Here is a 26306-nt window from a genome sequence, read left to right as displayed (position 1 = left end):
ACCAATGGCCACCAGTCTGCCTGCTCCAGAGGAGAAGGATGCATGCATCCTTCCATCGCCCCGTGGCTGAACCTGCTGGTGCCCCAGGCTTGGCCAGGCTCTGTGGTCTAAGGCAGCCAGGGATCAATGAGATCCTGTTAGGAAAAGGGGAACAGAAAGAAAGGCATCTGTTCTTCTGGCTCACTCAGATGGCAGCAGGCTGGGGGGGGGCAGAGATGTAAGTCTGCTCATCCTCCCTTTGCTCTGTGCTGGTGTGGCGCTGGTGTGGCTTGTGGATGAGATTTTAAGAGAGTGGATGACCACAGATGATGTTTTACTCATGGTCAGCCCACCCTTTCCTGTGGCAGATGATGGAGGAGCCCTGTGCCTGAGTTGCTCACTGAAGGCAATCACACCTCAGGGGCTGCAGCCCTGCACATGCTGGGTCAGGGTCCCATGATGAAGGGGTCACCCTAGGACCTTCTAGGGAAGGTTGGGCAGGTGGTTCAGCTCCAGAAGCCCCGTTTCTGGAGGAACACTGACCTGCTGCCTGCCAGTGCAGCTTGCTGGGCTGCAGCTGGCCTGGGTGGGCAGGTTGGAGTCGGTTCTTCCAAACCCGACTGAGAGGAAAATCCCAGAGCCTCTTTACAAAGACCCCATGCTTTCATTAGTCACATCCTCACCACCACACCGCCTGAACACAACAGCGGGTCCTCCCTGCTGTGTTACAGCTGGAGAAACTGAGGCGGGGGCTGAGCATGGACCCTGCACCCAGCCCCAGGGCATCCTGGGATGGCTGCAGCACAGGTGCCGTGGCCCTGGACAAATGATCCTTCCATGCCCGTACATGTTGTGGGGACACGGATTCCCAGGGGACACAGGGGTCCTGCAACTGCTGTACCAGGAGCAAGGGGGTCTTCCCAGGAGGAACAGACAGGTTTTACTCCAAGCTAGAGCCTTCCAAAAAGTCTGGATATGCTCCGAGAGATTGATGAGCTCTGAGAGCAAAGGACAAATTTGGGGACCTCGGGAGACGGGAGTTGGAGGCTGTTCCCCCAGGACTGAGCCCTGGGGGTTCTCGGGTTATTTGGGGTGCGCATCATCCAGGGCTGCAGCTGGAGAATCCATGAGAGAAGCATTCCGACTGGGTGCTTTGGAGGTGAGTCAGCACCCACCTCCGGCTGCCGAAACCAGGAGAGATGGTATCAGCCTGATGGGGGGGCTGGCCTGATCAAAGGAGCTCGGCTGCACACAATGGGGGGACGTGATAGCCCTTATCTGCCATTCCCGAGGTGCGAAGGGCCCTGGAATCGAGGGGCGGAGGGGAGGGTGGGTTCTCGGTGCTTCAGGGCTGGGTGCGGGGGCTCCCACCCGAACCTTCTCTGGGGAAACCTCTCCTGGCAAACACTGAGAAGAAAATAACCCTCAGTTCTTTCCGTGTGTGTGAAAAGCCTTACGAAAGGTTTAAAGGCTCTTCCAGCTGCAGGAGCTGGATGGCTACCCGCTATTCCCCAGGGAAGGTTTGGGGCTGGGGGACCCACAGCATGCTCCCTCCCGTCTCCTTGACACACCCCGCTTCGAGAGGAGCCCACTGAGCCGTGGGTCCCACACCACACACTCACATGGGTCTCAAACACGGTCTTTTAATAAAATCTTTTAAAAGAACTACAATTCATACAACGACGACGAGAGGTGTGGGGAGAGGGGCAGCAGCCCGTGGGGAGGGGCAGCGCAGGACACAGGGACAGAGTCTGTGCCGAGACAGGCTCTGTCAGCCACCCCACCAGGGCCAGGGCCAGGGCCAGGAACAGTTCCACGCCACCACCGCTCACTGGCACGTCCCTGCCACTGCTGCCTGCCCTGAGTCTGCCTGAGCGTGCAATGGCTTCCCTGAGTGCAAGAGGTCACCCCCATGCAACAGGTCACCCGTGGTCATGACAGACCACAACAGGGTCTGAAGCCACATCTGTGCAAAGTAACTCAAACTCTGTCCTGGGCCTTCCGCTGGAGGGGTCACACCCAGTGCACCAGGGAGGCTTTGGGGAGCAGCACTGGGCCCCGAGCAGGGATGCGTTGGTGAGGGCTGGTGAGCCTGGACACTGGTAAGACTGGGGTGCAGGGGGTGTCTGAGGCCCAGGAGGTGCCTGGGATGGAGCAGTGGAGACTGTCTCCTGCCACGGAGGGATGCCTGCAGAGTGTGCAGTGCCAGACCCCACAGGGATGATGCCAGGGCGTGGGCTCCATGAGACTTGAAGTAGCACAGCAAAGCCCCCATGCCTCGGCTATTCCTCCCAGCCACCCCTGCTTCCTCCAGTCCTGCTCCTTCCTCCCCCACGGCCACACAGGCTTAAAAACAAAACCCTGAACCCTTTTTCTGAGCTTTCACCCCACCAAGGCCTGGGGTAAGAGAAAGCTCATCCTCTGCCAGCACGGCCTGGCATGGGCTCCAGGGCCACAGTGGCACTGGGATTGTCTGCACCCTGGGGCAGCATCTGAAGGAGCATCCTGGGGAGTGATGCCAGCACCTGCTTGAGCCACTCCTGCTCCTGTCATTGGCTCCCAGAGCACTATCCTCCTGCCAGGGGCTGCCCAGGCTGGGAAGGAGGGGGCAGAATGGGCACCGAAGCCCTTGGTGATGCCATTTGCTCCAGGGAAAGGCTCCATCCCTGGCAGAGGGGCTCTGGGCAGGCTGGCAGCCCTGATGCCAGACATAAGCATGCCCAGCCCTTCTGGCCCTCTCCTGCTTTCTAACCCTCTCTCCATCCCTTTCCCAGCTGCTGCACATCGGCATAGCTGCAGGCAGGGCAGCAGTCCCCTCCTTAAAGCCAGTTGCAAAGAGACAGTGCCCAGCCCCCCCAGTGCCTGTGCCAAAGCACAGCCACCCCACACGTGTAGGGTTGGCATGTCCCCGAGGGCAGTGAGCAAAGGGCAAGGTAGGGACGCGTTCACAGCAGCAAAGAGGACAAGGACGCTGGAAACGGGGGCGATCCCCGCTCCCATAGCTGTTAGTGGGTGTTTATTGGGCAGGCGTCGAACAGTCTGGCAGCGGGGGCTGTGGGGCCCCTCCGGCACGGCCGTCCCGCCCGGCCCGGCTGCAGGCACAGTCCGTAGCGAGCTCGGGTGCAGGAGTCTGGAGGGGTGTTACTGGTGCGACTTGGGGTTGGAAGGGTGTAAGGAGGAGTCGTCAAACAGCGGGTTCCTCACTTCCATTTCTCCAGTCTGCCGTGGTGGAGGGAGGAGGATGGGAAAAGGAAAAGGAAGGAGGTCAGAAAACAGTTGGGGTTCAGCTGCCCTATTCCAAGGAGTTTGGGTCTGAACCCCAACGTGGCAGGGACAAGGCAGGAGGGGCTGACCTAGTGGACTGCGATGGGGTGACACCCACCGGGACCCTCATTACTCCTGGAAAGGTGCTGCTTCCCTGACAGGTGGGGCTGGGGATGCTGGGGTGGGGTGATGTGTAAAACCCAAGGTCCCAGGTGGAATGGGACCCCACAGGTGGGCTGGGGATCGCAGGACAGCATTCCCAGGCTGGCTGGCAGGAATAGAGCTCCTTGCTCAGACTGGGGACCCCAGGAAGGGCCCCCCAGCAGGAATGGGGTGCCTTGTCCAGACTGCCTGCCTCCCTGCCATCAAGTGCTCTTTAATGGGCCTGTAAAGACCCAGTGATGGCCCTCCATCTGGGCCCTGATGGCCGGGCTTGCAGCCATTACCATGTGAAAGGCCCCTCAGCAGCCCTTTGTGATCTTTGTACCCAGGGCTGTTAGGAGGTGCCCTTCCCCGGGGTCCCCTGCCAGCCAGGGAGGACGATCCTGTCTTTGAGGGGTCACAGGTCCATGCTCCAGACACTGGGGTGGCACTAGGATGAGCCCCCCTCCAGTCCTGGTGCTCAGGAGCCTGAGGTGACTGTGTCCCTGGCAACACAGGGATGGTGGGTCAGGTGTGCCAAGGGTTGCTCTGGCTCTCTGCTCCCAGGGAAAAGCCTCGTGCCAGAACACACACTCCTGCCCACTGGAAAGCTCCAATGGAAGGGAACAGAGGGGCTGGAGTACACAAGGTTTGATGAAGAACATTTGGAAAAAGGTCCTTACAAGGAACTGCACATCCCAGGCACATGTTGGATGCCCCCCACATGCACAGGGACCCCCAGGGACCCCCAGCCCCCCTGCGCCCACGTACCGGAGCCAGCCCAGGGCACTCGTACACGGTGAAGTCTCCATCCTCATTCTCCTCATCAGAGGATGCAGAGTCCGGCAGCTTGGGCTCCTCTTTATGCCTATGGAGGAGAATCACAGAATCAGCGGGGTTGGAAAGGACCTCTGAGATCATCGAGTCCAACCCTTGATCCATTGCCGTGGATCCACTAGTGGTTACTAGACCATGGCACTAAGTGCCACATCCAGTCTCATCTTAAAGAGAGAGAATGTAAGGAGGGGATGAAGCCCAGGGGGATGATTAGGGGCTGCTTACTTCTCCAGGGAGATCATCTGCTGCTTTTGGTGCTGGTAGTGGTACATCTGGGCGCTCTGTGCCAGCGTTTTGTCCCCGGGCTGCGGAGAGAGCAGGAACAGCTGTAGAGGCCAGGCTCTGGAGTGTCCCAGCCTGACTGGTGGGGGCCTACACGTGTGGGAATCCCTCCAGCAGAGCACCAAAAACCCTACAGGGAGGGCCGTGCCTTACCGAGATCTTGTCGTAGGGCAGGGGGCTGGCCACTCGCTGGGTCGAGTAGTCCGCTTTCTGCGCCAGCCTGACCTCCTTCTGCAGCCTGCCGGGGAGGGGAATCGAAATCACAGAATCACTAAGGTTGGAAAAGCCCTCTAAAGTCATCAAGTCCATCAGAAACTCAGCACTCCCAAGTTCATCACTAAACCATGTCCCCAGGTGCCACATCCACGGTTTTTGAACATTTTCAGGGATGGTGACTCCACCACCTCCTTGGGCAGGCCTGTTCCAGTGCCTGACCTCCCTTTCTAATATCCAACCTAAACCTGCCTGACACAACTTGAGGTCATTTCCTGTTGTCCTGTCACTTGTTACCTGGCAGAAGAGCCAACCCCCACCTGGCTCCTATGTCAGGGACTTGTAGAGAGTGAGAAGGCCTCCTTTTCTCCAGGCTGAGTCCCCTCCCCTCCCCCTCCCACCCCCTTGAGCTCCCTCACCTGCTCCTCATGAGACTTATACTCCAGACCCTTCCACAGCTCCACTGTCCTTGTCTGGACATGCTCCAGCCCCTCAATGTCTTTCTTGTCGTGAGAGGCCCAAAACTGACCCCAGGATTCAAGGTGCCTCACCAGTGCCCAGAATAGGGACAATTACTTCTCTAGTCCATCCTAGAGGAAGTTGGGAGCTATGGGAGCAGATGGCTCCATTCCTGAGTCAGTGACTGTGAGAGGGGTTCAGTCCTCCCACTCATATCCCTGTTCCCTGAGATGGCACCCATGGCAGGTGGTACCCCCATGCACAGCCACCTCCATCCCAAGGGGCCTGGGTACAAGGCAACAACGTGCTGGGAGTGTGAGCACCCAGTGCCACAGTGATGCCCACAATGGGTGCCACCCACTCCCAGGAGCCTGCACCTGGCACGGGGATGTTTCACCACTGTCCTCCCACCCTGGCCAGCAGACACCATGGCTGGAGGGGACTGGCAAGGGCAGCTATTGCCTCTCCTCCAACCGCTCGTGCCTGGGAAGCATGGGAATACACTGCCCAGGCACAGGGACACCAAGGGACTGGTTGGCATTGGCAGCCCCGGCTCACCTGCACCAGCAGACAGCTGCCACAATCAGCGCCGAGATCCCGGCCACTGTGCACACCACGATCAGCCCTGTGCAGGCAGAGGGGACACCGAGGGACAGCAGATGAGCCAATGGCACAATGCCACCAGCCCATGCCTCCCTGGTGAGCGTGTGAAACCCCTTCCCACGGGTCCCCGGGGTCTCACCGAGCACCATGTTGTCATTTGCAGGGATGGGGGATGCCTCCACCGGGTTCTTCTGGGCCGTGGCAGTGGTGGGGAGGGTGGCGGCTGCTGCGGTGCCGGTGGGACCCAGCTGCAGTTGCCCCTCTCTCAGCCCGCTGGCCAGGCGCTGTCTGCTGCCATCGGGCACCAGCGTGGCTGCAGGAGAAGGCAGAGCTGTGAGCAGCTGCCGGGCAGCTCTGCAGGGCAAACCAGCCTGGGGTGCAGGATTTGGCTGCCATGGGGTCCCTGGCACCACTGGGAGTAGGGAGAGAGCACTTACTCCTGGGTCTGCCATCCTGCACCGGGCGGTGGCGAGGAGCCTCTTGCCTGGCCAGCACATCTGCCAGAAAATCAATTTCTGCCTCCAAGCTGGGAATAGAGGTCCGTCCTGTGGGAGAGAGTGTGCGTGAGGCAGGCACTGCAGGGTGCAGCCATGTGCCCACCCCCAGGCCTCCTCAAGAAGGGGCTTGTATCCCAGCTCCAGCAGATGCAGTTGGTGGTGAGGCTGAGCCCCCTCAGACGCAGCCCTCCCAAAGCTGGGACTTGGGACCCATGTGTGTCCTTGCTGCTTTTGGAGGGATTTTCATCCCACCAGCAATGGAGGCTGAAGGAGCAACAGTGCCCCTGTGACAGAGGCAGCAGGTCCTGCAGATCCTGTGGGAGCAGGCAGGGTGCCAGCACCTGCTGTGCAGGACCTACTTCATGGCCCTGCCCCCGGGGCCTCACAGTAGCCCCGAGTGTGGAGGGATGAGAGCTGGACCAGGACAGACACCCCACTGCTGCCCCACTGCCGTGGGGGTGAGGGGCAGCTCCAGCAGGGTGTGTCGCAGGCAGGGGACACCTCAACACTGGTTTTCACCCCAAATTGTTCTTTACAGCCCAGGGGCCCTGGAGCCACCCCAGAGTAGGGTTCAGCTGGGCTGTCCAACAGAGTGTGGGAGCCCTCGCTCCAGCAGCGAGGCTGATTTCCACCCGGTAGGATGCAGCCCCTTCAGGAAGGGAGTAGGGGTGCCCCATGCAGCAAGGAGCATCCTGTATCCCCAGGGGCTGGCCCAGCTTCTCATGGGTGGTATCTTATGCACAGTGCTCACCAGGGACATTCAGCCTGCAGAGGGCTCCTGTGGCATCAGGCACGGCCAGGACCCCCACTCTAGCCTGGAGGTGCCCACCCACAGGGTGACAGTGTGGAGCAGGAATGGAGCTGCTCTTCTCAGGCTCACTGAGTAGAGTCCAGCTCTGACATTCACCCCTGCTTTTAACCGGACTGATCTCAATTTCAAAGGCAGAGACATCCCTGTCCTATCCCTGTTCCCATCCCAATCCCTATCCCTGCTCCCTCTGCCCATATTCAGGTGGAAAGCCCCGGAGCATAAATACAGACATAGAAAGGCAAGATGGTACCGGCAGCTTGATTCTCAGGTAAGACACTTGCCCTGAGCTGCTACAGGGAACAGGGGGCCAGGCTGAGCCCCAGTTCCGGCCTGACTGTCCCAGGAACAGGAGGAGCAGAGATGCTGCAATGCATTGGGCATGCTGGGGAGCACCAGGACAGGCAGGGTATGGCCGAGCACACGGCACGCAGGGCAGGGACAGGGCATACAGGACACACAGGACATGCACAGGGCACTCAGAGGTGCAGGCAGGGCTTGTGCAGGGAGTGGGTGCCCTCTCATGGTAGGTCCCACCACCGTCTGCAGCAGGATAGCACAGCCAGGATGGCAGAGCCCCGCAGCCCCTCCCCTCTGCCCCCGGCCCCTCCTCGGGGCTTCCCGTCCTCAGGGCTCAACTGTAGAACACACATCGAGGTCTCACCAGTTACTGTGATGGTTTGGGGACAGCAGGGACCAAGGAGAGACAAGTGTGACTTCTGCCCTGGGCAGAGGAAATTTGAGGCTGACAGCATTCACAGGAGGGCACAAGTCCATTGATTTCTATAATCCTGCCCCAGGATGGCTGACACCCTCCTTGGTGCTGGAATCCTCAGCAAGTGGGAAAGGGGGAACCTCCCTATATGTGAGCTGAGATCCCCTTTCCCCCCCTTTTTCCCCTTTTCTCCCTTTTCTCAAAGTGCTTCCTGCAGCCTGGTGGGTCTCTGTGCTGGTCAAGCAGAAGCAGGGATGGGACCCACCAGCTCGAGGCACATCACTCAAACCCATCACAGCACAGACACATGCAGCACCATGGTGTGCACGGGATTTTGGGGGGCTCAGACCCCTGTGCAAAACAGCACCAGCCATGTGCAGGCAGCCAACTTGTAGGATGCACTGCATCGAGATTCTATGCGTCCCATCTCACCTCTGTGCTGATGCTGTCTGTGCTGGGTATGTCGAGACCTCCCCACATTGCCACCAGTGGCACGAACACAATACTCACGTGCATCACTCTTGAGACCCCAAATGATGCTTTTTACCCCAAAAAGCTGCTCTTGGGAGAGGATCCCCAGCTCCCGCCCATGCTCCTGCCAGGGATCCAGCAGCAGCTGGGATCCTGGTATCATGCATAACCACACAGCAAAGGGGCAGCCCCTTTAAAGGGTTACACTTCCTTGAGCCACAGCAGTCCCCTCTGTTTGCCTTGCATCTCCCCCAAAATGCAGCTATCACAGCCCCTCCTCATCTTTGCAGATTTCTCCAGTGCTGCTGCCAGATCAAGGTACAGGCAGGATGTAAAAGCCCCCATTGAAAAAAATTGGTGCCTCCCTGCCAAGAGGAGCTGGGCATCCTTAGGATGCTAAAATAGAGGATTTGGGAGGGGATCCCCCTTTTTCACTTACTCCAGTACCCACACTTTTGCTGTCACAAGCTAGTGGCATTGCGTGGGACAATAGAATGGGGTTGGGAGAGACCCAGATGGTCTCTGTCCTCCCAGGGTGGGTCCTCAGAGGACGGTACCGTGGTCCTGCATCTCTTTGGGTGAAGATGCAACTGTGGTTGCGTTCTTCAGAAAGGATCTGGGTTGCTATGGAGATGCCAGCGCATGTGCAGCCCTTCTGAGAGGGGAATTTGCTCCCAAGACTTCATATTAAAAAATAAAATATGAACAACTGCCAAAGCCATTTGATACTTGTGGATAAGGAGCCCATGGCAGGGGGGATGGACCCCTGATTGCTGTCAAATGCCAAGCCTGGACCCCATCCCTGTGCCATCCCCTCTCAACCCCTCCAGCTGTCACTCCCATTTCAGCCAAAGGGCCTCATTTTGGGTTCTCTCTTCTGATTTACAGGTTGATCCTCCCGCCACAAGGAATGGCACTAAAGGCATGCTGGGCTCTGCCACCCCCATGTGCCTACCCAGGCTGAGCTGTGGGCAAAGAGCAGCTCTGGCTGCCCCCTGACAGGACCCCGAATGTGCTCAAGAACATAAAGCAATCCCCCAAAACCCAGAGGACCCCTCCATGTCTGCATGGAACTCAAATGCCAGGGGAGCTGCCTCTCTGGGTCAGTGACTAGCACTTCTCCATCCTGCCTGGCACAGGACAAACCATCCCACATGTTTTTGGAAGCTCCCCAGGACTTGGGACCCCCTTAGCAGGCGGTTTTTGGGGGCAGCAGGAGTGAAGAATAGATGGAGAAGGGCAGGCTGAAGGGAGATGCTAATGTGCTCTGCAGCAGGAGGTGGTTCAGAGGTGCTCCAGAGCTGCCACCCTGCATCCAGATGGTCTCCAGAACACACCAGGAGCAGCCCAAGGGCATGGTCAGTCCTGGCCTCTTCCCCAGACACAGAGGCTGCTCCACTATAGTTATAGGAAAAATAATTGTGTGGAACCCTAATTACGGTCTTAATTCATCTGTGTGTTGAACCTGCATAAAACCCCATAGCAAGGGGGCAGAGAAACAGCTCTGCCACAGCTTTCCAAGTGGTATGAAGAGTTGAGAGTCATGCTAAAAAATGCCTGTGCCTGGCACTCTTTGCAGCCGAACTGGGGCACAAGTGCCATGGCTACACCAGGAGCACCCCCCATCTACTGTAGCAGCAGTGGGATGGGTGACCATGGCTGCCTGTCTCTCTGCCCACTGGCACAGTGCAGCCACCCAGGCGTCACAGCCCCTCATATCCCTCGGGAAAGGATCCAGCAATAATACCCTGCACAGCCTTTGGTACCCTGGTGCACAGGCAGGCACAGTCCTGCCTGGGGCTGCCGACCCCAGCCCTCCTGGCACGGATGCTGGGTATCACCCAAGGAGAAGGCAGCAGCCCTGAACCACAGGCCAATGTCTCAATTCAGCCCCGGGACAGGTGAGGCCGTGGGCACACATTTGTCTCGACCACAGGGTCAGCACAAGTCACAGCTCTGTGTGCTGAAAGCTGCCTCCCTGCTCCTGCAGAGCCTGCACCCAGGAACAGCCAGGCAAGACCCCAGAGAACCCTGGAAGCCGCCTGGCCCCCTCCTGCCCCCAGCGGTCCTGGGACCCTGAGGTGCTGGCAAGGCCACACACAGTCACCCAAGAAGGATGCACGTGGAGCAGAGTGGGGTCCATGTGCTCCTTGCCAACTCCAAAATCAGCCCCCAGCTGCGGTGAGAGGGGTGAGAGGGAGCAGAGCAGCCATCCCCATACAGATACGGCTGCCATGCAGAGGAGAGAGCAGAGGATGGGGTGCTGCTGGGGCAGGGTGCTGCCCTGAGGCACAGAACCTCCCACAGCTGCACAGGTGAGGGGCAGGTGTGCAGGCAGGGGGTGAAGGCACTGCTGAAGGGTGAGTGAACCTACCACTGGGTGAGAACTGCTTCTGGACACAGCGCCCGTGGTCGTCCTCCTGGAAGGGGGGCAGGCAGGGCCCACAGGCACCTGACCCCGGTGAGCAGAACTCTCGGCGCTGCAGGGCACAGTCCAGGCTCCGGGGACAGGACACTGCTGTGGGGACAGGAGAAAAGAGCTCAGGAGGAGGAGAGAGGTCAAATGTGCCTCCAGGTCTGTCCATGGCCTCTTGGAATGGGATCCAGCTGCCTTGGGATGCTCCCGCTGCAGCTCCCAGGTATAGACTGGCTTCACCAGAGCCGCCCCTTGGCCCTGCTTTGCCTCCAGAAAGCTATTACCAGCTGCAATTAATCACAAGCTTAACGACCAAGGAGTTGGACTGAATGATCTTTATGGGTCCCTTCCAACTCGAGACAGTCTGCGATTCCATGACCTGCAAGTTTGCTGCCTCAGGGAAGGGCAGCCAGTGTCCGTACTCCCATACAGGTCCCCAGCCCCAGGGTTGTCACCAGGCAGTGCTACAGGACACCCTGAGCCCCACAGAGCTGGCAGTGACCAGGGTCTCCTACCCCAGCCTGCCCCACATAGTACAGACTGAAGCTCACGTGGTGACTGTCAAACCAAAAGTCTCAAATCCATGCCCCAAAGCCTCAGTGGGGCTGTGACAGGTCAGCACCAGCACTAGCAATTAGGATCCCATCCCTTCAGCATTGCCCAGGGGAAGCAGAGGGAGCTAACCCTTCCCAGCACCGCAGCCCAAACCTCCCTCGCAGTATCATGGGGCATCTCCACTCCCTGGGAACAGGCATGAGCCCCCCAGGCTCCACCTCACCCGACACATCATGCCATGGCAGCGCTGTCATGGCCGGGAGCACCCTGGTTCATCACCCCAGCCAGGCTCAGGCCAGTGGGACCTCCTGGGGGGACACAGAGTCCCCGTGTCCTATACAAAGCTGAGTCCTGGACCGGGTGATGGTGGCAAACCATGTGCAGAGTGGAGGGAGGAACTGTGACCAGACAGGACAGTGACATGCAGGGCCAGGGTTCAGGTGTCACCTTCAGCAGGGGGCTGCAGGGACATGCTGGGGGCCTGGAAGTGACGAGCCATCCCTCTTCCCTTACTGCAGTGCCTTGTCTCAGTAAGAGACTTTAATAACACACATTTTTAAGTCACACTTTATTTAAAGAAGGCTTGGAAAAACAACAGCATAGCACTGAATGAAGGAAGGTAACAAAGTTCAATACTGTTCTTTGAGAATAGTCCCACCACAGCGTGAGTGTCCCTCCCTCATGAGCTGGTGGCAGTACAGAACCAGGTTCCCCTTAGTATGCCCAGCACTCAGGCTGGGCACAGCTGGATGGGAGGCAGCGATAGCACAGCTGGAGGAGGGGTGCAGCTGAATGAGAGGTGCAGCTGAATAGGGAGTGCATAAGGAGGCAGAGCTGGATAGGGGCACAGCTGCCCTACCCTGCCCCTCACCACGCGTGGCCATGCCTACAGTGTTCCTGCAGGCAGCACCGGGAAGGCAGCAGGGCTGTGGGGCCGCAGCGGGAGCAGGGCCAGGTGATGAGTCACGGCAGGAGCTGGCTCCCAGCACCAGCCCACGCACCTCGAGCCAGCCCTGCCAGCCCTCGCCACCCACGCTGGCACCAGCAACGCACCCACCTGTCCTGCACCCCGGGGATGGCAACACTGGGGGGCAGCCCTGGCACTGAGTGCCCCACGAGGAGGGGCATCCCAACGGGGCTGTCCTGATCCCCATCGCTGCAGCACAGCGGGGGCAAGGGAGGCACCACCCCTGGAGAATCCTGGAACAAGATGGAACTGCCAAGACATGAATCATGATAGTTCTGCTCCCCCAGCAAGGGCACAGGAGGGATGTCACCCCAAAGCCATGAGTGGGATATGCCACCCACAGCAACCCATCCCTCTGCATGGCCGTATTTCACCATCGAACTGCTCACCAGAGGGTGCAACTACATCTAATGGCCCCCAGCCTGCTCCCCACTGCACCCCCCGAGGCACTCATCACTCCCCCTCCTGGCTGGCAGTGTCAGGGGCAGAGCTGCCCTCACTGTAGAGGTTTCTCCTGCAGCAGCTGCAATTTTAGGGCTGGCTGAACCCCACACCAGGCACAGCAACCTGGAGGGTGTTCACTCAAGGTGGGAGGCAGAGCCCACGTGGGAGGCAGAGCCCACTCTGCCCATGGGAGCTGGGTTTGCTCCCTGGGATTGCCGTGGGCCTCAGCCAGGTGGCTTGGGGCAATTAGTGCTTAATGGGAAAATAATCAGGTGGTCAAGCACAGAAATTGGCCTTGGTTACTGGCTGCACCTCTCTGGGGTTACTCTCAAGGCCGTTCTGTCTAAACATGAGGGGCAGGAGGAAGTTGTGGCACTGCACAGCCCCAGGCTGGGGACATGCCACAGCCCCATGGGTCACTGGGGGGAACACAGAGCACCCCTGCCTGTGCCACAGGCTCATGGACACATTTTTCCCCAAAACAGGTGCTGTCAAAAGCTGGTGACTAGCAGAGTAAGCCATCCCAGAGTAAGGTCATCCTGCAGTGCCAGACCTCGACAACACCCTCAGAGCCACCCTGGGGAGTGGGAGGGGCTATGGGGGCACAAGCCAGAGCACAAGCCCCAAGCCAGAGTCCAGCAACCAGGTAAATAAATAAAGCCTAGGCTGGATCCCAGCGAAGGCTGTTATCTCTGTTTGAGGAATGAGCTGTGCTTGCCCAGCTGTCACAGGCTGCAATTCAGAGCTCCCCATGTGTCACCAGTCAGTGGATGGTGAGCTGGCATCACTGCGAGGGCACCCTGTGGGCTGAGGGGGCCCACGGGGCTTTGCCACTCTCTGAGCCCACCTCAAAGCCTAGCAGTGAGAGCCCTGTGCTGGTGGGAGTGGGCACCTCAGTGCCACGCTACGTGACAGGGACTGAGTGCTGTGTGTGCCAGAACTCAGGCACCACGGGGGCATCTCCAACCCTGACCACTGTCACCCTGGGGGGCTGTCACACCCTGCCCCCCATGCTGCCCCAGCCCTGCACACCCACACATGCCCGGGGGGGCAGGTACCATCTGTCCATTCTCAAGCAGGCAGGTGGTGGGGTCCAGCTCCCATGTTGGGGTGTACCCGACCCTTCGCACCACCCCTTGGCTCCTCAGTGCCCTGGGCATGAGTTCACCCTCCTGAACACCTACCCAAAGGCAGGTGCTGGGACTGGCACAAAATATGGGTCCTGACTATGCCCCAGCACGTTCCACCCAGCTATGGCCGTGTCACCACCATGCCACACACCCTTACCAGTGACAGCATGCCCACTGCAGCTGCCCCACCTTGTCTCTGCACCTGTGAGGCTGTTGTCAAATCTGGGAGAATTTGGGATGCCCCCACCCCAACCATACCCCCTGCTTGGCATCAGTGCAGCCCAACAAGGCCAGCCCATAGATGAGACGGTCAGGAGGGACTCAGGCTGGGATCCTGAAGGACGGGGGTGCAAGGGCAGCACAGACCTGCCTGTGGGATGGTACAGACCAGAGGAGTGAGCAATGACATGGGGTACTGGGAGGAGGGGTATGCCCCAACTTGTGTCACTGCCCTGCCATGGCACGCAGCTCCCGTGCAGGTGGGCAGCGAGCCCAGCCCAGCACAGCTGAGGTAACTCCTTAAACCAAGCTGAGGGCTGTGCCAAGCTGCCAGTGCTGGAGGAGGTGAGGGGCTCCCTGCAGGCAGGAGCCCAGACAGGAGCCGAGCCCAAGGCCAGCACGTGCACAGGACACCCTGCAGCCAGCACAGACATGGGTGGGCATAAGCTAGGGACACACGTAAATGGGAACAGACCTGTGCCCAGGAGGAAATGCAAGTGTGCGAACTGCAAGGTATGTGTCCATGGCCCCTGGATGTGTTATCCATGGGGGAAAGCTGAGCACAATCCCCCATCCCCAAGGACAGCAGAATGTTTGTGACAGGGGGTGCCTGGGCAGGGCCTGGAGCCGCTGGCAGTCACAGCCTGAGTGAAGCAGCTCTTCCACACTCGTGCCAAAACACACAGGTGAAAAAGAAACAAAAACAAACCCGAGGAGGACATTTGGGTGGCTGGGAAGCAGGGACTGCCCTCGATGCGTCACTGCCGCAGATAGAGAGATAAAAGTGAACGTAAGAAGGCAATTAAGTAGTGGTGAGCACTGGTGTGAGTGCTCACAATCCCTGCACCAGCAACACCTGCCCACCACAGCAACCTGCCTGGCACCACTGGGGTCCAGTGCCCCTATGGCAGCAGGATATGCCCCTGGTGGGACATGGGCACTGAGCCAGGGCACGGGGGTATCTTGAGGTGTCTGGGGAACAGGGATGCAGGTCTCCCTCCCACACTGAGCCCCTGCACACTGGCACATGACTGTGGCTGAGGAAAGGTCATGGCGAGGGTGTGACAGAGCCCCAGCAGTGGCAGCAACCCCTGTGGGGCCTGCGGTGGTGTTGTGTCTGCCAGCTCCACTCCAAGGTCATTCTCCTCTTCCTCATCCTCCTCCTCCAGCCAGGTGATGTGGGAGCTGCTGTGGGCCCTGCCTGCAGCCTCTCCCAGCAATTCCTCTGCCAGCTGGCACTGTCTGGGGCTCCCTCCTGGCTCTACAAATTGCTCCTGGCTCTGAAGGAGCACTCTGGAGCAGGCCTTGGGCAGGCAGACAGGCAGGCATTGGGCAGGCAGGCTGATGGGATGCTCCCCACCACACTCCATCCCCTGAGGTCTCACTTCCCCCTGCTCACAGCCTGTCCATCAGCAGGTAGGAACAGGGGTTGCTGAGGCACCCCAATGCCCCAGCTCCACTGCCTGTGCCCAGGGATGTGGCCCCTGAGGCGAGCCAGACGGTCACAGCCTGACTGCCAACAGCTGCAGTAACACAGCCAAAGGCAGGCTGGATGCTTGGGGTACCAAGCCCTGGCACCACTCCTTTTGCACACAGCAGCCACGGGTGACACGCCCTGCCCACAGGGGTTACACCATGACTGCAAGTCGGACACTGTGCTGATGGCTGAGCTGCAGTCCTGGTGCAGTCTCCGCTCCTGGGCACAGCTGGCACCACTGCTCAGGCAGTCCCCATGGGAGCCCCACCACTGCCAGCAGCTGCTCACGTCACCTCTGTGCTCCTGCCCCCAAAAACGCAGCAGTCAAGCCCCTTCCCACGTGTGGAGGCAGCAGAGTGGGGCTCTCTGCAATACTGACCCCGTAAGCTGGGAGTGGGGGGTCACTGGCCACATCACATCACTGCTGGGGATGGAGCTGCGGCACAGCCAGGGCCACCAGTCTGGCCCTGCATCCTGCAGCAGCGCTGGCCATGCCATTCCAGCTCCAGAGAGCAGCTGGAAGCGACTGCTTTGTGCTTCAGTAGATTTGGTCAGGCAGACGCCACATGCCACCAACTCCTGTCCTCGAGGCCATTGTGTCTCACATCTTGGCTCCCAGCTGCAGCTGGTGGGCACTGAGATTTGGCTCAGCCAGCAGAGGCAATCTCCAGCTTCTTCAAGGCCAAGGGACAGTGTCAGCAGCCCCATGTCGCAGACTAGGGGACAAGGAACCTCCGTGGGGACCTCCACAGGGACCCTGTGGCAGCATTCTCCCTGCTTGAACAGCAAACACCTCGCTGCACTCTGCTCCCAACAAGGGAATGCTCCCACCAGCAACAGCCAGGAATGATGGGAAACGGCCCCATCAGCCTCAACCCACACCCACCCTGCTGCTGCTGTGGGGCCACCAACGTGGAGCCCCGGAACACAGGTAGCACACGTGCACATCTTCTGCAGCCCTGAGGGCATCACAGTGGGCTTCCTGAGCCTTGTCCTGCTCCAGGTTCAATGCCAAGGGAAAGGGAGTGACAGGAGGGGCTGAGTGATGCTTCTGCAGAGGTGAGCAGGTGCCAAACCCTTGGCATCCCCAAGCACATCACCTCCCAATTGCTGGTGTTCTCCCTGAGCCTGCCCCCACTCTAGAGGAGACTCCATTTACAAGCACTCTGAAATCCCAAGTTGATCCTGTGATCCTAGGCTGGAGCAGCACCAAGTAGACTCCACCAGGCTGAGGGAGTAGGATTTTGTGTCATAACTGCTCAAATCCCCTAAATGGCCAGAAAAATGCCTGTTCCCTGCCCTGGCAGCCTGCCTGCCGTGCAAGGGCTGGAGTGGTAGGGCTATGGGAAGGGGAGATGGCACCCGGACGGATGGAAACAGCTCCAGCAAACCATGGATCCAGACACCAGCAGGGACTGGGCAGAGCCAGGAGGCAGTAGAGGATGTGGCCCTCCTTGCCTGGGGCAGGTGAGTGGGGCATCAAGCCAGGTGAGAACTCAAGCCACTCAGAACTTCCTGTGGGGACCAAGCGCTGGGGCACTGCTTTTATGGAATTAATGCAGGGATGAGACTGACGGCAGGTACTGTACCCTGCGCCCAGGGACCCAGCACCTTGTACCTGAGGAGAACCCATCCCATCACCCACCCTGTCTCTGGGCTGGTACCTCAGCCCCAACACCCCTGGGCGCTGCCAGCCCCAGCTCCAGCCCTGCAGAGGCTGTTCTGCATCCAGGATGCATCACTGCATACCCCTGTGCCCCGACTGTGCCAGGCAGTCTCCAGCCACAAGTGGCTTCAGATATTCAGGAAGAGAAGAAATAATAAAAAAAAAGAGCAAAAGGCAAACCAGGTGCCACATGCCACTTCCCTGGGGCTGCCCATCCCATGTCAGGGACCCCAGGCTGTTCCTAGTGCCACCCCATTCCAAAATGCACCTGGCTGCTCTTTGAACCACACACTTTAGGTCTTGTTTATCAGGTTTTGCTGAAGTAAAAACCAGCAGGCCTCACACCTGTCCTGAGCCCAAGGGGGCTGGGGTTGGGGCAGAGGTGGGGTTCTTTAATTCCCTTGTTATTGGGCAGGTTTGGCACCATGCCATGGGTGAAGCAGCTGGTGGTCAGGACCACAGTGCAGAGCAAGCACTGGCACAGGGACCCCTCCTTGCATCCCTGGTCTGAGACGCCACAATGGGCAGCACAGCACCATGCTGTGCTGGCATGGCAGGGAACAGGCAGCCCTGGCACCATGGACCCACCTGAAGCACTGAGCAGTCTGGAGAGAAGGGCTGGGGTCCAGCTCTTTCCTCTTGGCACTCCTGGGCACTGGCCCATCAGCAGGGCACCATCTCAAGGGGGCTCACCTGCCCAGTGAGCCACAGCAGAGACATAGCCTCAGGCAAGCTCTCCCTGTGGAGCCACTGCTGATGGTGCAGAGGTGAGAGAGGGCAGCCCATGCACACGAGGAGCTGCCAGCCCAGGGACCAGCACAGCTCAGCACAGCTCAGCCATCTGCAAGCAGCCATAGGCTCCCACGTGATCCCACTGCTGGGCTGGAAGTACCCGCCCAGAGGAGCAGCACCACTATGCCAGATGCTCTTCGCCAAAGTCAAAGCCCTCCCAGCCCCTGCTACAGCCCACGCTGTCACTGGAGACATCCTGCAGCCTTTGAGAAAGAAGCACTGGCATGATTTTGCTGATGAAACACCCTTAGAGATTGGAGGCAGTTTTGCTCAGGGTGGGGAGTCTGCCTGTCGGTCCAGCTCCTCTCATCCACTCCTTGCCTGGCACTAGCCCTGGCACTCCCACCAGCCTGAAACAAGTGTCTGGGGACACAGCCCCTTACCCCGGCTACTGGGTGATAGGGGCCAACCTTTATGGCTGTAGGAACAGCCAATGGAACAACAGCATCTGGAATAAGGGCTGGTAAGGGTACCCCGGGAGGGCACCATGAGTCAATGAACATGCAAGGTCAGAGGCAAGTGGAAACACAGGGACCACAGCTCCCCACTCAACTGAGGCTGCACCCGTGGCTGAGACCGTGCTGACTCAGCCACTGCCAGTGATAAAGACCTGTGGGGTCATCATGTCCCATGGGGCAGAGCCCAGAAACTGAGGCCCCATCAACCCAGAAACCGGGGGTCCATGGGATGCACAGCTGCATCCCAGGGGTGCTGCTGAACGCAGCATCCCAGGGCCCCTGCAAAAGGACTGCAGATGGTGCTGAAAGAGCTGGACCCAGAGATTTGGTGATTTATGCCCCATAGGAAGAGCCAGCTCAGGGAAACCCTCTCCATCCTAGTCAGGAAGCCAGGAGTGATGGCCACAGGATGGGTCCCATTACAGCAGCTCACTGGGCCTGCCCTCTCTCTCGATTTAGCAGGTGGCTGGGAAATAATCCCCAACAGATGCGAGATGATGAAATCCCCGAGGCAGAGCTGCTTCTCTTGCACACAAGAGCTGTGAGCTCCCCAGGAATGCTTCCCTGTTGACCCCCAGCCGAGCCCAGGCAGCACCCATTGGTGTTATGGGTGCACTGGAGAACTGTACCTTCCATACCTCCTGTCTCCAACTCCAGCACAGTCTCCTTTCTATAGGAAGGGAACAGGGGCCAGGATCCCAGGGGATCCCTGTCCCACCATGAGCAATGGTCCCTGCCAATCCTCAGCTGACATGTCACCTCTCATGTTACCCATCTAGAGAGATGGGTTCCCACCCAAAGAGCGAATCTCCCCCCACAAAGGCTTTGCCGTCCTCCATCCGTGCAGGAGGGACCCTGGCACGTGCCATGGCATGCACGGGTTAAGGTGGGGAGCTGCCAGCCCGTGGTGCTCCAGGACAGGATAAGGCAGGGACCTGGACATGCTCCAGCTGTGTTTCCTTCCTTCAATTCAAAGCTCGCTCCAGGCACTTAACGGCCAGTTTCTTCCCGTTGCAATTCTCATTAGCTCACTAAGTGGCTAATTACAGGCCTGCAGCTGCCATTCGGAGCGCTGGTCACTCTGTGGCAGCAGCGCTGGGTAACACCCAGGCACGGAAGGGAGATGCCCCAGCATTGGCAGTGGTGCTGGGGCCTGGCCTGGGGTTTTTTTTGGGGGGGCAGCTGGCCCAAGGCAGTCACTGTCCTGCTGAGCAGACTCAGAACTTCCTGTGGGGGCCAAGAGCTGGGGCACTGTTTGTATGGAATCAATGCAGGGATGAGACTGATGGCAGGTACTGTACCCTGCGCCCAGGGACCCAGCACCTTTTACCTGAGAAGAGGCCATCCCATTGCCCCTCCTGCCCATAACATCCCCATCACCACATTGACACTCTTGCCCCCAGAAGCCCCCATCAACCTTCCCATTCCCACTGTCCCCACCATGCTATGACCCCTCCTGTCCCCAGTGTAGCCACACATTTCTCCTGTTCCCAGCACACTGTCCATCCCGTGACCCTTCCTGTTCCCATTGCCCCTGCTACACCCCTGATACCCCCAACACCAACACCCCTCCTATCCCAAATATCCCCATCACCCTCTAGTCTCCAGCACCCATCAGCAATCTCCCTGTCCCCCGTGTCCTGATCACACTGTCACCCCCTGTCCCCGCACCCCCCCGGAAGCGCCTGTCAGGGCTAAGCCGATTACCTCCCTTAATACCCCCACGGCCCAGAAGAGACTTTTCAGGCAAATGTCCCCAAAGCATCTTCCCTCTGTGCTGTGGGAAGAACCCGAGCACCCCTGGGAAACTGGGGGGTCCTTGGGGTGGGGGTAAGGGTATCTCCAGAGCTGCCAGGGAAAATGCAGATCCAAAGGATCTGACCCTACACATGCCCCAGGCTCCAGGACCACGGTCTCCCTGCCCCAAGCTCCAGCTCTCCCTGCACCAGCACCCACAGGGCATGGCTGAGATGTGTTTGTGGGTCCCCACTCAGCTGCAGTGAATGCGATGAGGGACTTTCACCCTGTCTCTTCCATAAACTCTTCCTTGAGGCTGATTCTGCAATTGGGATCACAGATATTAGGACTCTTTCCACCAATTCACCCTCCTCAGGTCTGTGGATGGAGCCCTGCCCAGGTCCCTGGCAGGGGTACTGGCCTGCAGAACCCCATGGGATGCCTGTGCCCAATGTCCCAGCTCCCCCACACCCAGTCCCCACTAGAAAGCTCCTTTCCCACGGAAAGGTGCCAGCTCAGAAAACGTAACCCCAGAGAACAAGGTGGGGACATTGTCTCCAAGAACAGAACTGCATGGAAAATTAAACTTGAGAAAGGCACAGAGCTCACAGGGGAGCAGCACCCCAGCTGCAGTGGGGGGCAACACCTGGTCTGCACCGGCGTGGCAGAGGACACCGTGACATGCAGCCATGAGGGGTTCAAAGACATGGAGTGGCTGAGTGGAACCATTGCCCACCACTGGCAACCGCTCCCGGGGGGACTTGGACAACCTTCCCTGTGCCTCAGGAAGAAGCTGGGGCTGCTTCCTGCAGACCGATCCACAGGATGCTGGGGCGTTCAGAGACCACCCCCTGCTCACCCACTGGGTAGAGCCCCAGGGAGCTCGGCAGGGCAGCCAGGCCCTTGCAAGCACTACAGATGCAGCACCAGCCCTGCTGCCTCGCTCCCAACAGCTGTCCCAGCGTCAATGGTCAGCACAGGGGTCTGTGAAGCCACTGTGCCCCTCACACCTCCCCAGTGCAGCAGTGGCTAAGCACACAAAGGAAAAGCCAAGAGGATGGCAATCTCACCTACAGGCTGAGCCATGGGAACTTCCCAGGGGATGGCTCCTGCCTTGTGGTGTCCAGCTGGGGACCTTGAGCAGTCCCTGCACCACCGCAGAGCTGGGGCAGCTGGTATCAGCACCAGCATCCATGTTCCCCCCTGCATCCCTGCAGAGCAGCACAAGAAGGAGCAGCAATGTGGAGTTGGCAGGTCACATCTCTGGATGTTTGGGATGTGAAGTGCTGACTGTTGGAGTGGAGCTGGGAGGTTCAGGATTATTAAAAGAAGGGGTTCTAGCCCATCATCACATTATAACATTTATTAGAATTTATTATTATTATTAGAACATTTTTTGTTTTAATAAGAATAAAAACAATAGATAAGAAGGGGGGAGCAGTCTGGCTCTCACTCATGTTCCAGGAAATGAAGCCAGAAAATGAGGCGAGGCCAGGGCTCTGCCCAAAGCCAGGTGCACTGGACAGGGACACATGGGAGCAAAAAAACAGCTGAGGGGCAGCAAGGAAACCTAAACCACCCTATAGCACCTCCAGAGCACTGCTGCTCTTCCTCCACCTCAGATCAGGCCCACGGCAAGATGAGGATGTCACCGTGCCATGTGCAGTTGCATCCTGGGAGTCTGAATCTGCTGCAGGGGCTCTGGATCACAGTGCTGGACGAGGAAGAGGAGATGCCAACCCCTCTCTGAAAAAGCTTTGATGAAGCCACAGAGGCAGGAGGACACAGGTATGGTGGTCCAGGACTTTCTCCCCCACTCTCTCCCTGCCCTTCAGAAGCCGGCATCACAGCACACCACAGGCGGGAGCTGCCCCTGGCCCTGTCACCTCCACCTCACAGCTGTTCCCAGAGAAAACCAAGCTCTGCCCCATCCACTCAGGAAGGCCAATTATAAAGTGGGAAGAAACAGCCAACGCTTCCTGTGCCCCACTGTGCTCAGTGGTGGGGGCAGGACAGTGACTCCTTTCCCTGTTCACCATCCCAGGAATGTTTCTCTAGACATCTCTAGGAGAAACTGTGTGGAGCTCCCCACTGCCTTGTGCTGCACAACCTTGACCTCCTGGCAATGGGCTGCTGCCATCAGGAACAGCTCAAAGACGAGATGCCCCTGCATCTCACTGAGCAAAGAGGTTGAGCTGAAAATCCCAACCCCACATGTGCCGAGAGTTTGCAACATCCCAGTGCTGGAGCAGGTTGTTGCTGCAGAGCCAGTCTCACCTCCAGCAGCACCTGCAAGGCTAGGAAGGGAGGGGAAGGGGAAACTACCCTACACAGCCCCCAGGCACAGCCACTCCACCAGCCCCTGGAGGGACTGCACCCCAGCAGCACTGCCAGTCCTGACGATCCCACACCAACCCCTTGAATTCGAGAGCAGCAGAGACTGTGCCAGATCACTGATGGCTGCATTGGAGCCACCCGGGTCTCCTTCCTGCGTCAGCAGCACCCCTGGCTGGGCCACCCCAGCTTCGGCTCATGGGAAGAGGGGAAGTGCAGGAGTATCCCCACCTCCCACCGCCCCGGCATGGAAGCATCCAGCTGCTTTGATCCACCGGGAGATTTAACACTTATTGCACCTTCCCGCTGTCCCTCAGAGCACGGCGAGGCAGCCTGGGCCCCGGCTGACAGCAGGCTGCCTGCCCGGCGTCTGCCCCGCCGGGAGCCAGCTCAGGGAAACAATATCGGATCCGCAAACAATGCTGGGAGCCAGAAGGCCCTTCCCAGCTCCTGCGCCAGCGAGGCAGAAAGCACCTGCCCGAGACAGGCCGTACCATAGGCTGGGACACCGCGCCTCCCCGGTGCCGGCAGGGGTGGGCAGCCCCAGCCTTCTCCACAGGCAGCAGCGCTCAGGGCCGGCTAGGGTTTTCAGGGTGGTGTTCATGCCCATCGCAGCCCTGCACACCCCAGCAGTGGGCACAGAGCGAGGGGACACGGAGCACGCCCAGTGTCAGCCCCCCCGGGACGGGAAATGCCCTAACTCAGACCCCGAAACTCAAACAAATCAAACCTGAACGCCCCAAAACAATGCTTCGGCAGACAAGCAGGGTGGTGCTGTGGGGAGGGAGCGAAGTTCACCCATTCCTTCTGCCCCAGCAGAGAGCAGAAATGTCACCGTCACGGGAGCAGCCCCGCGGGGCGATGCTGCAGCCGCTCCCAGGGCGATGGGGTAGGTGGGCAATCAGGGCTCCCTCCCTAGCAGCCCTCCCGGCAGCTCCCCTGGATGGCTCGCTCACAGCAGCACCTTTATTTGGTTTTTCCTTTGTTTTGATGGTTTTCTTTGTGGTTTTTTTAGTATTTTTTCCTGCCAATAAAGGTGCTTCCTGTGGGCCGCTCCCATGACTCCATGCTGTCTCCTCACTCCAGGATCCGTATCTGTGGTTCCCTCCTGGCCCCCGCCAATATCTGTGGGTCCCTCCAGCCCCCCCAGACAGTTGCTGGGGACTAGCCCTGCGCGGGTGCCAGCCGCTGCCAGGCCCCCCCTTAAGCAGCGGGCAGGAGGGTGACAGTGCGGCGCTGCCCGTCCCCGGGGAGCGCTGAGGGGTGTGAGAAACCCCAGTGGGGCTACGTGGGGGGGCATTTCCTATCTTGCTTCCACCCAGGGACATGAGCACCCATGGATGCTGATCCGTCGTGGGAGAGGAGATGATGGGGGAGGAAAGGGGGGGAACCGCACCGGGGTTCGTCGTAGGAGGGAACACGAGCATCCGCGGGGGCAGCGAGAGGACACGGACGCAGGCAGGCGGGGGAACGGAGAGGCACTCACCGGCACGGACGAGGCGCAGAGGGCAGGAGCCGAGGGCGGCGAGCAGCAGCAGCAGCAGCGCTCCGCGGCGGGCGGCAGCGCCCCGGGCCGCCACCATCGTCCACGGGCACGGCGGGCGCGGGGCCGCGCTGCGGGAGGGGGCGGGGCCGGCGGGTCAGGGCCCCGCCCCTTATGGACCACGCCCCTCCTTAAAGTCACGCCCTCTCCCGCTGCTCGGCGGGTGAAGTGCTTCGGCATCGCTGACCCCAAAGGGACACCTGAGAGCCCCTTCCAGGGCCTAAAGGGCCTCCAGGAGAGCTGGAGAGAGACTGGGGACAAGGGATGGAGGGACAGGACAAGGGGCAATGGCTTCCCACTGCCAGAGGGCAGGGCTAGATGGGATATTGGAAAGCAACTCTTGGCTGTGAGTGACACTGGCACAGGTTACCCAGAGAAGCTATGGCTGCCCCATCCCTGGAAGTGTTCAAGGCCAGGTTGGATGAGGATCTGAGCAGCCTGGTCTAGTGGAAGGTGTCCCTGCCCATGACAGGGGAGTTGGACTACATGGCCTCGAAAGGTCCCTTCCAACCCAAAGCAGTCTGTGATTCTATGCTGGGAATGAGGGGCTGGGAAATCCCACCTGTGGATCATGTTGCTGCTGCAGTAATGCTCGAGCTGGTGGCAGGAGGTGTCATATCCCTGCCTACTCCACAGCTGTAGCACCCAGGTGTGAGTGCTGAGTCAGACCTCAGCTGCAGCCACTGGCTGGCCTTGGTTAGAGTCGTGTATGACCAAACCACCCCCTCCCTTCCCAGTTTGAGGAACATCCCTGGGTCACTACACAGTGAGTTCCTTTGCAAAACCTCTTCCCATATCCTGAATTAATTTCACATCTGTAGGGTTTGTTTCCCAACCCCTCCCTTCAGACCATGAATGTCCCATCTGGCTGCAGGACAGTGGGGGCTTGGTGGAGACGTGCCCTTGCAGCTGCCAGCCCCATGGACACTGCAGTCATGCCAACAGCCATGTCCAGCAGGGGTACCATGTTGTCATCCCCAGCATCTCTATGTGCTGCTGCTCCCAGGTCTTCCCCCCTGGAGTTAGGGAATGCCAAGGTAGACAGTTCTGCAAAATCCCAGCATCTGATCTCTGTCCCCATGCTCCAGGCACAGTCCTGAGGCCTTGGCACAAACACAATGACATGATGCTGAATGGGTCCTTCTGTCCGGGATCCCACTGACTGACACGTGCTGCCTGATCCTTGGAGGAGGGATTCCCACAGCCACGCTGTGCCAGGGGGCTGGGCTCAGCCCCAGGCGACACGCTCACAGCAGGAGCTGTGTTAGGGCAGCAGTGGTGCCCTGGCAGGCTGTCAGCCCGCTCCGAGCCTGTCCAAGGAATGCTGAGAGTGAGGCGCCAGAGTGCGGTGTGCCAGGGACACCAGGCTCAGCTCTGGAAGGAATTGCCACCTGCCATGGCTGAGCAGGAAGGTGCTGGCAGAGATGGGTGACAGCATGGTATGGAGCCAGCTGTGTCATCTGCAGCAGAATAGTTATCTCTTAAATTTTCTTTATTCCTTAATTTCCTTGGCCCTTTGCTCCTGGTCCTCCCTTTTCCCCCTCCCCCTTCCTGCCCCAGGGATGGAGCTGAGAACTGGAGACACAAAAAGGTGAAAATTACAGTTTGAGACAATTTACTGGAAACAGCAATGAGATAAGAAACTGAACAACAACGATATTAATAACCAAAGTGTACAAAAAAAGAAGGGTGATTTACATACAAAAGGCTCACAGAGCCTGACCCAATGCGATGCTTTGTGACCACAGCTGGCAGCACCCCACCTTGACTGCTCCATCACACTTGCTCCTGACTGGAAACCACACCCCTTCTTCTCAGAGTGAGACAATCCCTTTCCCCACCCTGGCCATAATGTAAGATGGTATAGAATGTCTTCGCTATGCCCCCTCCCACTGATTTGGGCCGGAACCAGGACATGTGCATTTTCTTTGCTCCCTAAATTTGCTGGAGCTCTGTGTTCATTAATTGCTTCTCAAATTTAACACTCACCCCTGGGAGCAGCAATCCCACCAGGTGATGGTACCAGAAGAACTGGGGCAAGTGTCCATGCCCGGGCCAGCAACTGTATCTTCTACCTGCTACCCTTTGCCCTGCAAGCATATGGGGTTGGAGAGATGGATACTGGGTCAAACCAAAGAGTTACTGGGACAAACTGGTCCCATTCTGAAGAAGTTGAGCTCCTCTTTTGCCCTGCATTGTCCCTGTCACCAAGTGATGGAGGGGCCAACCTCATCCGATGGGCCAAGTCCTTGCTCGGTCCTGTCCCCATGTGCCACCAGACTCAGCACCTCCAGCTGCT

General features: G+C 59.0%; 1 protein-coding gene across 1 annotated transcript; it reads right to left on the bottom strand.

Moving 5' to 3' along the window:
• Positions 1 to 1602: 1602 nt before the first annotated feature.
• NPDC1 (neural proliferation, differentiation and control 1) lies at positions 1603 to 24088 on the bottom strand. The gene is given in 9 exon segments (XM_050334325.1): positions 1603 to 3198; positions 4156 to 4252; positions 4447 to 4605; positions 4607 to 4741; positions 5734 to 5800; positions 5918 to 6091; positions 6216 to 6323; positions 10644 to 10787; positions 23951 to 24088. Coding segments are annotated over 9 exon segments (1059 nt in total). The 5' UTR covers positions 24048 to 24088; the 3' UTR covers positions 1603 to 3120.
• Between the last annotated feature and the right edge of the window lie 2218 nt (positions 24089 to 26306).

This window comes from Myiozetetes cayanensis, unplaced genomic scaffold (assembly GCF_022539395.1).
Source record: "Myiozetetes cayanensis isolate MyiCay16 unplaced genomic scaffold, myiCay2020 scf52, whole genome shotgun sequence".
Taxonomy (NCBI): Eukaryota; Metazoa; Chordata; class Aves; order Passeriformes; family Tyrannidae; genus Myiozetetes; species Myiozetetes cayanensis.
Note: the sequence above shows the minus strand (reverse complement) of the source record. Positions and strands in the feature narration are given on the sequence as shown.